The sequence below is a fragment of the Macrobrachium rosenbergii genome, chromosome 29, assembly GCF_040412425.1.
Source record: "Macrobrachium rosenbergii isolate ZJJX-2024 chromosome 29, ASM4041242v1, whole genome shotgun sequence".
Taxonomy (NCBI): Eukaryota; Metazoa; Arthropoda; class Malacostraca; order Decapoda; family Palaemonidae; genus Macrobrachium; species Macrobrachium rosenbergii.
The window spans coordinates 7,829,584-7,841,815 of NC_089769.1; the positions used below are offsets into that span (position 1 = coordinate 7,829,584).

Sequence of the window (12,232 nt, forward strand, 5' to 3'; positions counted from 1 at the left end):
CCAATTTTACCGTTACTGTTGCATTATTCACTCGCATTTTTTTTCCCAACCAAAAACCAGTTTCTCAATTCAGTCCAGACGTGATTGTAAGATGCAGGGGCAGGGCATGTCTCGCTTGGTTTTTGTGTTAAATCAGTTCTTTTTTTTTAGTGTGTGTGTGTGTGTGGTTTTTAAAGTGATTCCTACCATTTTTACTTTCATTTTCAGTCTCGAAGTGCTTCATTGTCCTCAATGTGTTCCCCCATTATTCTTGGAAGGATAATGCGTTAACGAAGTATTTTCGACGAAAAATGTCCAAACATAAGAATTACATTCAGAATAATCTGAAAATGATGCTTTAGAAGTAACATTTTCAGTTATTTGTTTCATAGTTAATGAAAGTTTCTGGATTTTGCGCAGAATCTAAGCTGCAACCTTCGATCAAACCGCTGACTTCCTCCGAATGAAGACTTTGTACCGTTGAATGGTACAGAGTCCCTTTAACCCCAGCTACGTTAATTTCTTCAGATTTACTGTTCATTTCTTCGCCCAGGTTCCTTCCCACTTTGCTGTCCAGCTTCATTAACTATATTTTGCTCAAGTTTTCACTTGTCACTACGAACAAGCCATTTTGGCTAGGCCTATAAGAACACAGAAATATAACCTGTATATTGATTGAGTCGTTTTATAATAATAGTGACTGTTCTTGGATATTTTTACTGGAGCAATGGGGATAAATCTCAGCATTGCTTATTATTATTATTATTATTATTATTATTATTATTATTATTATTATTATTATTATTATTATTATTGAGAAGCAAATCCACAGTTATGTATATGTACATATATTTAACGATAAAACGGTGTAGATAGCTTTCGGGAACTTATTCGGTTCCCTTTTTCAATCTCTTTTCAAATATTATTATTATTATTATTATTATTATTATTATTATTATTATTATTATTATTATTATTATTATTCAGAAAATAAATGAACAATCGTACGGAACAACCCCACAGGGGGCCCACTGACTTGAAATTCAAGCTTCCAGAGACTAGGCCTACGGTGTTCATTTGAAAGAAATAAAAAAAAGGGTAATAGGAAATATAGTCGAGTATTATTTTTCGAATCGCACCTCACAAAAAATGTGAGCTAACTGTCCTTGCAACGAATGTAAAAATAACAGTGCAAAGTATAAATTATAATTGCCCAGACGTAAGTTGACAGCGCAACCTCTCCTGCCTTCCTTATTTCAGTTGGTGTTATGCAAGACGGTTCGTGTTTTTATTTTTTTTCCATAGTGACCTTTGGCACGGGTCCTGCTTGTAGTTTTTCGTATTCAAGGTTCCAAAATTCACGCTTTAGCGTTGAAGGATAGTGCACGATTTTTATGCTCTTACCTTGATAATGTTGTGCAAGGTTTTGTAATGCGTTATGGTGTATTAATTTAATCAGAAAAAATGACAGTGTTGCAAATGTTTTCTTTCGGCTGAATTTCTCTTTCATTTGTGACGCGTTCTCGTAAGTTTCTTCGTACTAATCGTATATGCAATTTTTTTTTTTCACTTAGACGTATCTGAGTTCTTACTGTTCAGTTGGTCTTGTTGTTCACTAAAGAGTCTCTCTCTCTCTCTCTCTCTCTCTCTCTCTCTCTCTCTCTCTCTCTCTCTCTCTCTCTCTCTCTCTCTATATATATATATATATATATATATATATATATATATATATATATATATATATATATATATATACATATATATATATACATGTATACATACATACAGTACATACAATTAATATGTATATACTTCTACGTCACTGTGTTTGTCTTTATATGCACGAACACAAAAAGACTATAGACAATACCTTTGTCAATATAAAACCGTTTTTCATTCGTGGCATTTCGATACCACCTCAGCAAACACGCATAAATCGCAGCTGTTCAATACCAGGAACACTTTACCTAAAATAAAAAAACAAATTCTCCGAAAAAGGAAAATACAAAAACATAACAGATACTAGCGTACGTAAACAGTCACATAAGTGCAGAAAATAACAGAAATTTTCACAGAGGAAGTAAAAGTTATTTTCAAGGATTTCATGACTATAGGTCTAGTCCGGACCGAGATAAAACATAACGTGGAGTCAGTTTTAAATGACATACCCTGCCTCACGGGTTACACCTGCAAGGACAAGTATATATATATGCATTCTTGCGTGCTGTGACGTCACATCCGCCACGTCAGATTCGTGCTTTGTAAGACGAGCGTCTACGTTCTTTAAGTTTAGTAACTACATTGTTTGAAGGATTGAGAATGATCGCCTTTGCAGGATGGCTCTTATATATGACCTTTCGAAAACTGATGTGTATGGCTGGTGCTCAGATCTCCGTTACTTTAATAGATTTTTATTTTCTTTATTTTTTTTTTTACTCAACCGTGCCTGTGTTGACTTGAGCAGTGATTTTTTACCAGGTGGTCAGCTGATTCTTGTGGGTTGTAGGTAGGGTGGATAAGAGTAAGTAGTTTGCAAACTCTGTCCAAATTATTTTATTAGAGACGCTCAGTCTGGCTCCTTGTGGAGCCACCCAGCCGCCGCCCCCCCCCCCTTTTTTTTTCTTTTTACTTTGACAGATACTATTTTCGTGATTGTGAAAGTAAAGTTATAAAAAAAATTATAATTGCAGAAGTGGTGTTTTCATTATCACCTTGAAATATATATATATATATATATATATATATATATATATATATATATATATATATATATATATATATATAAATTGCTATATTTGATTTTGTATTTTTTGCTTCGCTGACCATATACATCGCCAAGCCTTTTTTTTTTTTTTTTTTTTTTTTGCTAGCAAGCAAACACCTAATGAAAAGTTCTAACATTTTACATAAAACGTGTTTTCTTGATTGGCAGAATCAAAATTTTTAGCCGGATACCGTTATTGAGTAACATTCAGGTTTTGTTTATATAAACGTCACAGAAAGTGTGCTAATACTATTGAGCGAACATTTTTTAAAGAATAAAAAAAAATGAAAAAATTTGCTGTTGCATAATCGAAATTTGAACGCAAGTTTAGGTTAAGTGGAATGAAGATTTAGTCTTACGTATACATATACGTTAAGTAACCTAAAACATTTTTGTTTCATCAATGTGACTGCTTTTTTTTTTTATTACAAAGTTTCCCTCAATTGTAATTTTTGTCTTACGCTATTTCGAAGATATGGATATAAGATGCTATCATTATTTTGCTACGGTTGAACAATTAGGATAATTACAGAACATATTGTTAGTTCCTTGTTGAACTGATCGGTACCGTTCTCGGCTAGTACTCTGCTGGGCCTGAGTTCGAGTCTCCGGCCGGCCAATGAAGAATTAGAGGAATTTATTTCTGGTGATAGAAAGTCATTTCTCGGTATAATGTGGTTCGGATTCCACAATAAGCTGTAGGTCCCGTTGCTAGGTAACCAGTTGGTTCTCAGACACGTAAAAATAAGTCTAATCCTTCGGGCCAGCCCTAGGAGAGCTGTTAATCAGCTCAGTGGTCTGGTTAAACTAAGGTATACGTAACTTAACTTACAGAACATGTTATAGCTGAAGAGGCAACTCTAATTACTCCATAAATATTAGTAATATTTATTTCTTATAGAAAATGTACCCAACTTCCGGCAAGTTTTTAATATTTAATCACTGTTATACTGATAACGATTGAGTCTGTTAGACAGAAACAAATCGTCCTACCCAGGAGGATATTTTATTTAATTTTTATTTATTTTTCTTTTGTTAAAAAAAAACCTGAAAGCAATTCTTTAGTGGTTCTTGAGGGACGGAAGTGCAGCCATCTTTCCGGTTATGGTGGAGCTTTAAAACTCAAGAGTCACCCCCTCCCAACGCTACCCAGACATCCCCTCTCCACTCCATCCCGCCCAGTTCCCAGGTCGTTTGGACTTGTCAATTTGGGAGACCAGTTTCCAGAACTGTAAAGGTTATTCAGACAAATTCCAGATAAGAATTAAAGTACTAGCGGTGATAATGTAATTCTGCATTAATTGCATACTTCAGATTATTAAGAAAAGATGGGAAAGAAGCTTAATCTTGTCTTCATAAATTATTCACACATGCCTTCAAGTACAGAGGTGGATGCGAATCAAAATGACAGATTTAAGTATGTATCTCGACAACTCGTAAATTCGTCCCGTGATAATCAAGATCCAGTGATTGCAGACTGTTCAGTCTGCAAGTGGAAAATCTACAAATGTTATTGAAGACAAACACACTACTCGGTTTATGGTGTGCCTAGGTCTGGTTTCAGTAGCTATGTAATAGCAACTTTCGAGACTCTGTCGAGGAACATTTTGACCTCAGCGCTTTCCCATTTTACAATGGGCAGTTATTTCTCATTTTATTTTTGCTCGCGTGTTAGTGATAGAAAACGGCAGCATTTTCTCACTGACATATTTTTAGCAACCAAGGATATTTAAATACAAAAACCATACAAAACCCTGATTATGGGAACAAGGGGCATTACGTCGGATTCAGAAAGGATTTGGGTCATAGCCAAAAACATTAAGAACTCCTGTTTTAGACGAGAATAGATTTCATCTTAATTTATAACCTTTAAATGTTGATTTTTAATTCTTATTTACTAATTTTTTACTTTTAATTACCTTCCTTTCATTTAATGCTGCTTCTCTGATTAAATAGTTGAATCGAAACAGTCGGTCTGATGAGAGGATAATTTCATTGAAAGAACACAGAGCAGAGCAGATTTGTATTTTAGTAATTTGTTCCCTTTGATGAGAGAGACTGATTTTCCAGTTGTTTTTTATCGCTTTTTAACATTTTTATGTTAGTAATTACTTGTATGTTGTATCGAGGTATGTTATTCATTTTTTCCATCGTCATTTTGTTATTGATGCTAATAATGTTTGATGCGTTGATTATCTGATTATCGTCATCATCATTATTATTTTTTTATCGTTTAGTTATTGGTATAATGAACTAATATCATCACTATCTTAAACAGCCATATATATTGTGCAATGAAGATTTATATGTAAGAAAAACTCGAATATATATATATATATATATATATATATATATATATATATATATATATATATATATATATATATATATATATATATATATATATATATAGCCTACACACACACTTCACCATAGGAGAAAAAATAAGAGACTGAGTGTAAGTCCTGACTGGTTTCGACTTTATTTCAAGCATTGACACTTAGGAATAAAGTCACACACACACACACACACACACACACACCACACACACATATATATAAAATATATATATATATATATATATATGTATGATGATTATTATCACTTTTGACTGATTTTTATCACATTATTCATTTGAAAAATAAGAAACATTGACGTCAACTTGAGTTAAGAAATTGAAAGTCTGATACACAAATATATATACTACAAAAACACACTTTTCTTGTAGTATATATATTTGTGACACACACACTCTGTATCACACAATATAAAGTATATATCATATATATATATATATATATATATATATATATATATATATATATATATATATATATATATATATATATATTATGCAGGAACTTCCTCCCTTATCAATCTAGTACCAGCTTAAGAGTACGAATAATCACAGCAGAGTAGGACTAGAGTACGAATAATCACAGCAGAGTAGGACTAGAGAACTCTTACCGACTGGTCCCAATCGAGAGGTAAACGTCCAAAAGAAGAAGGAGAAGAAGAAGGAGAATCGCCAAGCGCACGGTGATTATTTTCTCGTCCGCCTGTAAACAAGTTAACCGCAAATCTTAACTTTCCCATCTGTGGTGACTTCACTCCTGTCTTCTCCTTTTACAGCTACAGCTAAAGCTATAGACTCGAGGTTCTCGCAGCGAAGTGAAGGGGGGCTTTATTTTTTGAGGGAAACAGTTATATATACCTGTGAGCGCTTCCTGCTTCATCAGCATAAGAGTCATTAGTTTGGAAAAGAAACCGCGCACCTTCCACGAAATGCCTTTTTTTTTTTAAGCTGCGAGTGGTCGCGTCATTATCGCCGCCATCTTTGACAGAGACGTTTCGGTGCGCGAACCTATTTTTACATTTAGCTATTTTGTGTAAATAAATATAGATAGATAGATGGATAAGTAGATAGATAGATATAGCTGATGGAGGTTCAATACGTTAACTTCAGATTCAGGAAAAGCTTTCATTAGTACTGACGAACTTATATCATATTGTCATTGTTGTTGCTTATCTTCTCTATAGCATTAACTCTGAAGCGTTATTAAAACTGGCATTCTATAAGTATGAAATATGACCATTATTGATATAGTTTCCAATGAGCAAGTAAATAACTAAATCCTGTGACTGCTATCTTGTCCCATGGTCGACCGGTCCGATAATTCAATAGAAGTTTTACCAGTGAGCCTAACTTTTCGATCGCTTGGAGAAACAGCCAAATGACTTTTTTTTTTTTTAAAGACCGAAAAGGTCATTCACTGGGGAAACGAAATGGACGTGAGGAATATCGGTCTTTTTTTATGGACATTAAAAGATTAAAAAGATTAACCTGAACATTGCATTCTTTTGTGAGTCAGCAAATATTTATATCTTTGGATTCAGCAGCGAATTCATGCGATGTCTTTTAAACGCGTTAAGTAAATGGCTTTGACGTGAGAGCGCAAAATGAGGTCTCTGCAGCTAAGGCGGCTTCCTGGTCTCATTGTGACCCATTGCTGCTTGTACCATTCGACTAAGTTTCGTTTTTTAGTTTTCTGTAAAAGAAAACTATTGTGCCGGCTTTGTCTGTCCGTCCGCTCTTTTTCTGTCCGTACTTTTCTGTCCGCCCTCAGATCTTAAAAACTGAGGCTAGAGGGCTGCATCTGGTATGCTGATCATCCACCCTCCAGTCACCAAACATATCAAATTGCAGCCCTGTAGCCTCAGTAGTTTTTATTTTATTTAAGGTTAAAGTTAGCCATAATCGTGCTTCTGGCAACGATATAGGATAGGCCACCACCTGGCCGTGGTTAAGGTTTCATGGGCCGCGGCTCATACAGCGTTATACCTATACCACCGAAAGGTACATCCATTTTCGGTGGCCTTGATTATACGCTGTAGCGGCTTTACAGAAAACTCGATTGCGCCGAAGAAACTTTGGCGCATTTTTTACGTTTTTTTTTTTTTTTTTATTATATGAACTTGGAGTCTGTAAAAGCCGTGATCGAACCCGGCCTAAGGATGAGGGGGGACGGTTTGGGACCCCCTTTAAAAATCAAGCGTGTCTCTTTTGAACTAAACATTTAATTAAGAATCTGGGAATTCGACGACTGTCGTGGGTCGCGGTCATTGTGGGGGAGGGCTTGGTGCTTGTAACCTCATTCCCAAATGCTTACTGGGAATCGGCTGATTAGTAAATCTTCTGGAGCCATCCTATCTGGGGGGAAAATGAGTTAAATGTGTGTATATATATGTGTGCATATGTGTGTGCGTATCTTCTGCTGCATGGATATATATATATATATATATATATATATATATATATATATATATATATATATATATATATACATATATATATATATATATATGTATATACATATACATATATGTATATATGTGCAGTATATTTATATGTATGTATGTATGTATGTATGTATGTATGTATGTATGTATGTATGTATGTATGTATGTATGTCTGTCTGTGTATACCGACTTAGCAGTTTCCGGTTTTTTATAGAAGAAATCTTTCTCTACAGAGACACAACTTATAACATTAACAAAAAAGCAATCATTACAAAATCCTTTTTCAGTAAATTCTTTGATTCAGCACTGAAAGTTTCAGTGAAAGCTATGCGGTATTTCTCTGAAGCCCAACCCCCTCAGGGTGACATACCGTTGTTAAAGGGAATTCTCCTTTAATTTCTGACTTAATTTTGCCTACCTCGAAGATTCCAGGTTCACGACTGAAGAAATTTATTCATAAGTACAACTGATAGCATACGAATCAATGTTGCATTTTCTGCAATCAGTGTCTTTCTGTATAGTCGAATGTACCCTAATGTTACAGAGTTCTTGGAGTCCGAAAAATTAAATAATGTGTGCGTAAAAAAAGAACAGCTATTTGTTACTGCCTTTTTTTTTGTGGGAATCGTGTTGGCCAGAATCGCCACACGCACACAGTTCCGTGCGTGTCCACTTACTCAAAAACGAAGGAAAACGAAAAGGAATTTACTCTCGTGTCTTCGATAAAATGGCTTTTCTTGAGACAAAAAAAAAAAATAGGCTCGGGGCTTAAGAAAAGAAAAATCGACGAGAAGATTGCAAAAACAAAATAACTGTTATAAACACCGCCGGAGGATTAATTGTAGTAAGATATTTAGAGATAGGTAATTAAGATGGAAAGGTAGCTAATGAAATATCCCCCAACAAGAGACTGGATGTCGGGGTACTTTGCTGTGAATTGTCGTTCCTTGATTGCAAGAACTAGACAGAGACATCTCTCTAAATTCTCTTACACAGCACAGAAGATATCGGGCCTTAATTTACGAGGAGAGAGAGAGAGAGAGAGAGAGAGAAGAGAGAGGCGAAATTCAAGTTTAAAGAAAAATAATGGTTGAGTTCGATGATGTATAAAAAAAACTTGAAGTTGATACCAGTAATTTCATTCTGTTCAGATTTCCACTCTGAAAATATTTCCCGTCATGGTGACCATCAACCGGAAGGAAAAGATACAACAAATTGCCTCTTTCTTTTCTGCAGTGAATAAGCTTAGATGGGAGAGGATAGATACGTTATTTGACTCATTCATCACAAGGAGAAAATAAATGTGCAGCAGAGATACGTTGAGGTGACTGATTGTTTTTAAGACGTATGTCTTTTTGTTTTATTGTTGTTTTGTTTAACCACATTTAAAGGTCTTTGCTCTCAGTCTGCATCTTCAGTCTGATAGGCTGATAACAGTTTCAGATGAGGCCTAATAATAAAAAAGTTTTGTCAAAGTTAAAGAGCGCACATTTTGATTTTAAAGGTATACGGTACACGTATAATGAGAAGTGTACCACAAAACTTGAGGTAGTAGTTTAAAAGAGGGATAAAATATCCATTTATATATCTTAACCTAACCTAACCTAACCCAACCTTTCATCCAGTAGTAGTAGTAGTATTCGGGATTTATCTTTGAAACGGCTCATCTCCTAACATCTTTGCCCTATCTTCCTTACAGGAAACCCAAGAAGAAGTCAAAGTGCTCGGGGAAGTATTGGTGCGGCGTCCCGCTGTCCTGGTATCCGGGGCATTAGTCCTCATAGGGGTGTTGGACTGCATGGTCAGCCTCGCCTGTGCCACAGTCAGTGCCCGAGAGGCGTGCGGCCTCTACTCCAAAAGCGAAGACCGTGCCCAGGGACTCTCGGAGGGGCATAACCGTAAGGAGAGGCTGTACAGATGGCTCGGACAACAGAAAACGATATTCCCCATTGTGAGTTTCATGCGTGTTGGGAGTCATGATATACTATACTCGTATAGTGTTCTTGGGCATTTTTTTTACAATAAGGTTGTAGGGATTGTAGTGTGAATTGTGGTATTTTTTATACAGGATAACTTGCAAGGATTTCTTAGCTGTGAAAACCTATGACCTTTGGTAATTTAACAAACACTGGGTATTTTAGGGGGGAACAGGGGAGAGGGACCAGAAATAGTATGTAAGTGATAATTTTGTTTATGGAATGACAAAAGTTATTTGTTTTTGACATCAGTGACACGAACTTGGGCATTTTGTTTCCTGACAAACAGTGATTTGATTTTCTTGGATTAACAGAGGTGGTATAAAAGTATTTTTCCATTTTTATTATTTTTCCATTTTTATTTCTTCTTAACATTATTGAATATTTTTTTCCCATTTTTATTATTTATTCTTAATATTATTGAATTTTGTTTGTTTTTTTACATATACGTCTACTACTTTCGGTTAGAAGTTGATCATTATAAATTCAATATATTAAGAGCTTGCAAGGGAACCTTGATAAGGGTTTTGAGTGCAGAGTAATTCAAATAGATTTTAGTGCTGCTTTCGATTTAGTAAATCACAAGGCACTTATTTATAAACTCAGAGTCTTCCAAGACCCATTGTGTCTGGAGTTCCACAGGGCAGTGTTCTTGGTCCACTGTTATTTTAAGTGTATTTTTAGTGTATGCAAGTGATATGGTTGTTGGCCTGGAAAACAAGATGGTTCAGTATGCCTACGATGCAACACTTGTGGGTGTAGGAGTCTCCACTTATGAGAAATGAAGTGTCTTTAATCTCAATCGGGAAATGGAGTGGATGAATGGTGTAGTCAGTGGGGCATGAGGCTGAACTCCAGTAAAACGAAGACACTGTTGATTATTAGATCTCGTACAGACTTCCCACCCCATCGTCCCCTTCAGCTGGATGGAACTTTGCTGAATGAGCCTGAAGCTTTAACTTAGGTATAACTTTTGACTCATAAAACTTTTGAGAAACATCTAATGAAAGTTTCAAAGTTAGGTATTGTTCGTAAGGCCTCACATATTTGTAACACAGATAAAATCAACGCAGCCTGTTTTAGGTCATTTGTACCCCCTTTACTGGGATACTGTTCTCCGGTGTGAATGTCTGCAGCTGCCTGAGATTTATCTCTCTTAGATAGAGTGGTTCATGGTGGTAGGTTTGTTTCCTAATAGCAGTTATGACTTGGACCATCGATGGATGGTCTCTTGTTTGTCACTTTTTCAGAAGTTGTATTTCAACAGAGATCTTCCATATTCGAAATTGATCCCTGATCCCCTTTATCTGCCAAGAGCAACTAGATCCGCTGAACAGTATCACCAATATGCGGTAAATGTGCCTCACTGTCGAACTTCTCAGTTCCAGAGGTCCTTTATTCCTCATAACGTTGGACTGTGGAACAGCCTCCCAGAGGATGTCTTGCAATTGGAACTTCAGAAGTTTAAGCGAAAATGCAATGCATTACTACCCTAGTACTATTCTTCTTGTATTTTAATACATTTTTTCTATTTTTCTGTTTATCAATTTATTTATTTTTCTTTTTTAATAAGTGGTATCTCTTCTTTCTGTATTTCCCTTTACTTCCTCTTACTTCTTCCTGATGAACACCATATTCCATGGAAGCTTGAAGTTCAAGTCAGTGGCCCCTTTGGTGGGCTTGTTCCATATGAATAAGTTTCTTCTACTGAATAGTAATAATAGTGGTCCGCTTTCGCTCTTTCATTCTTCAGTCTCACCAAGAGGTTTAAAACTCCTTGGAGTTATAAATAAAGTGGATAATAATGCTTTATCCATTCCTAAGAGCCAAACCAAACCATTTTATTATATGGTTTTATCAACTGACGGTTATAAGAATGCCTTACCAATCTGAAAAGTACGAAGCAGTTGAATAAGTAACGTCAGTAGGAGGTCGTTGCATTATTCGGGGATTTAATTACACACAGAAACTTCTCTCAGGAGGCAACAAGGGAAAATGACGATTCACTGAGTTTGATAGTTGATGAAACAGGAATTGTATATTAAACTTCACTTTTTCATATTTTTACTCGTTAATCTCTATGAAACATTGAAACTGTTATCAAACTGTATGGAATTTACCTATTTTAAAGTAAGAGTGCAAGTCGAAATCAGCTTTTTTTTTTCTTTTCTTACATTAAAGTTTTAATGTACCTTAATGGATTTATAAAATTGTATTTGTACATTGACAATAATGAACAGCTTACAGTTTTATTACGCCCAGTGCTACAGATTAAATTAGACTCAACAGGAACGCTAATCCATCCAAGTATATGTGGCAGTTTAGTAGGAAACACCTAAACTCCCAAGCTTGATTGGAAATAGTATAGGAATTATTAGAATTAGTCCGAATGCCCAAGATATCTGGTCTGTCCGTCTAGAATATTTCCAGAAACTCACGTTTCGTGCCCTATACCTTCCTAGTTAACTTTTAATTTTCCTTTTTATGTGTTCCTATACTGATTTTAAATTTAAGAAACTTTTGTAAGTTATTATTACTAGTCACTTGTAAATGTCATTTTAATCATGCGAATATCCTTCGATATACAGATCCATAGATCCCATTTTATACTATACAAGTGGTACTATACTGAAACTTGCTTCCCCAGAAATCTCCAGTAATAAGAACATTACAAGTGGCGAGACTTGTTAGAGTATTTCTGGTGATAGAATTC

General features: G+C 35.4%; 1 protein-coding gene across 1 annotated transcript in view; it reads left to right on the forward strand.

Annotated features, from left to right (window-relative positions):
* Positions 1–12,232, forward strand: part of LOC136854568 (uncharacterized) — a 76,825-nt gene that overhangs the window by 63,186 nt on the left and 1,407 nt on the right. Inside the window, exon 2 of the mRNA XM_067130924.1 lies at positions 9,243–9,494. Within this exon, the coding sequence (XP_066987025.1) occupies positions 9,243–9,494 (252 nt within the window). The remainder of the gene's footprint in view (positions 1–9,242; positions 9,495–12,232) is intronic.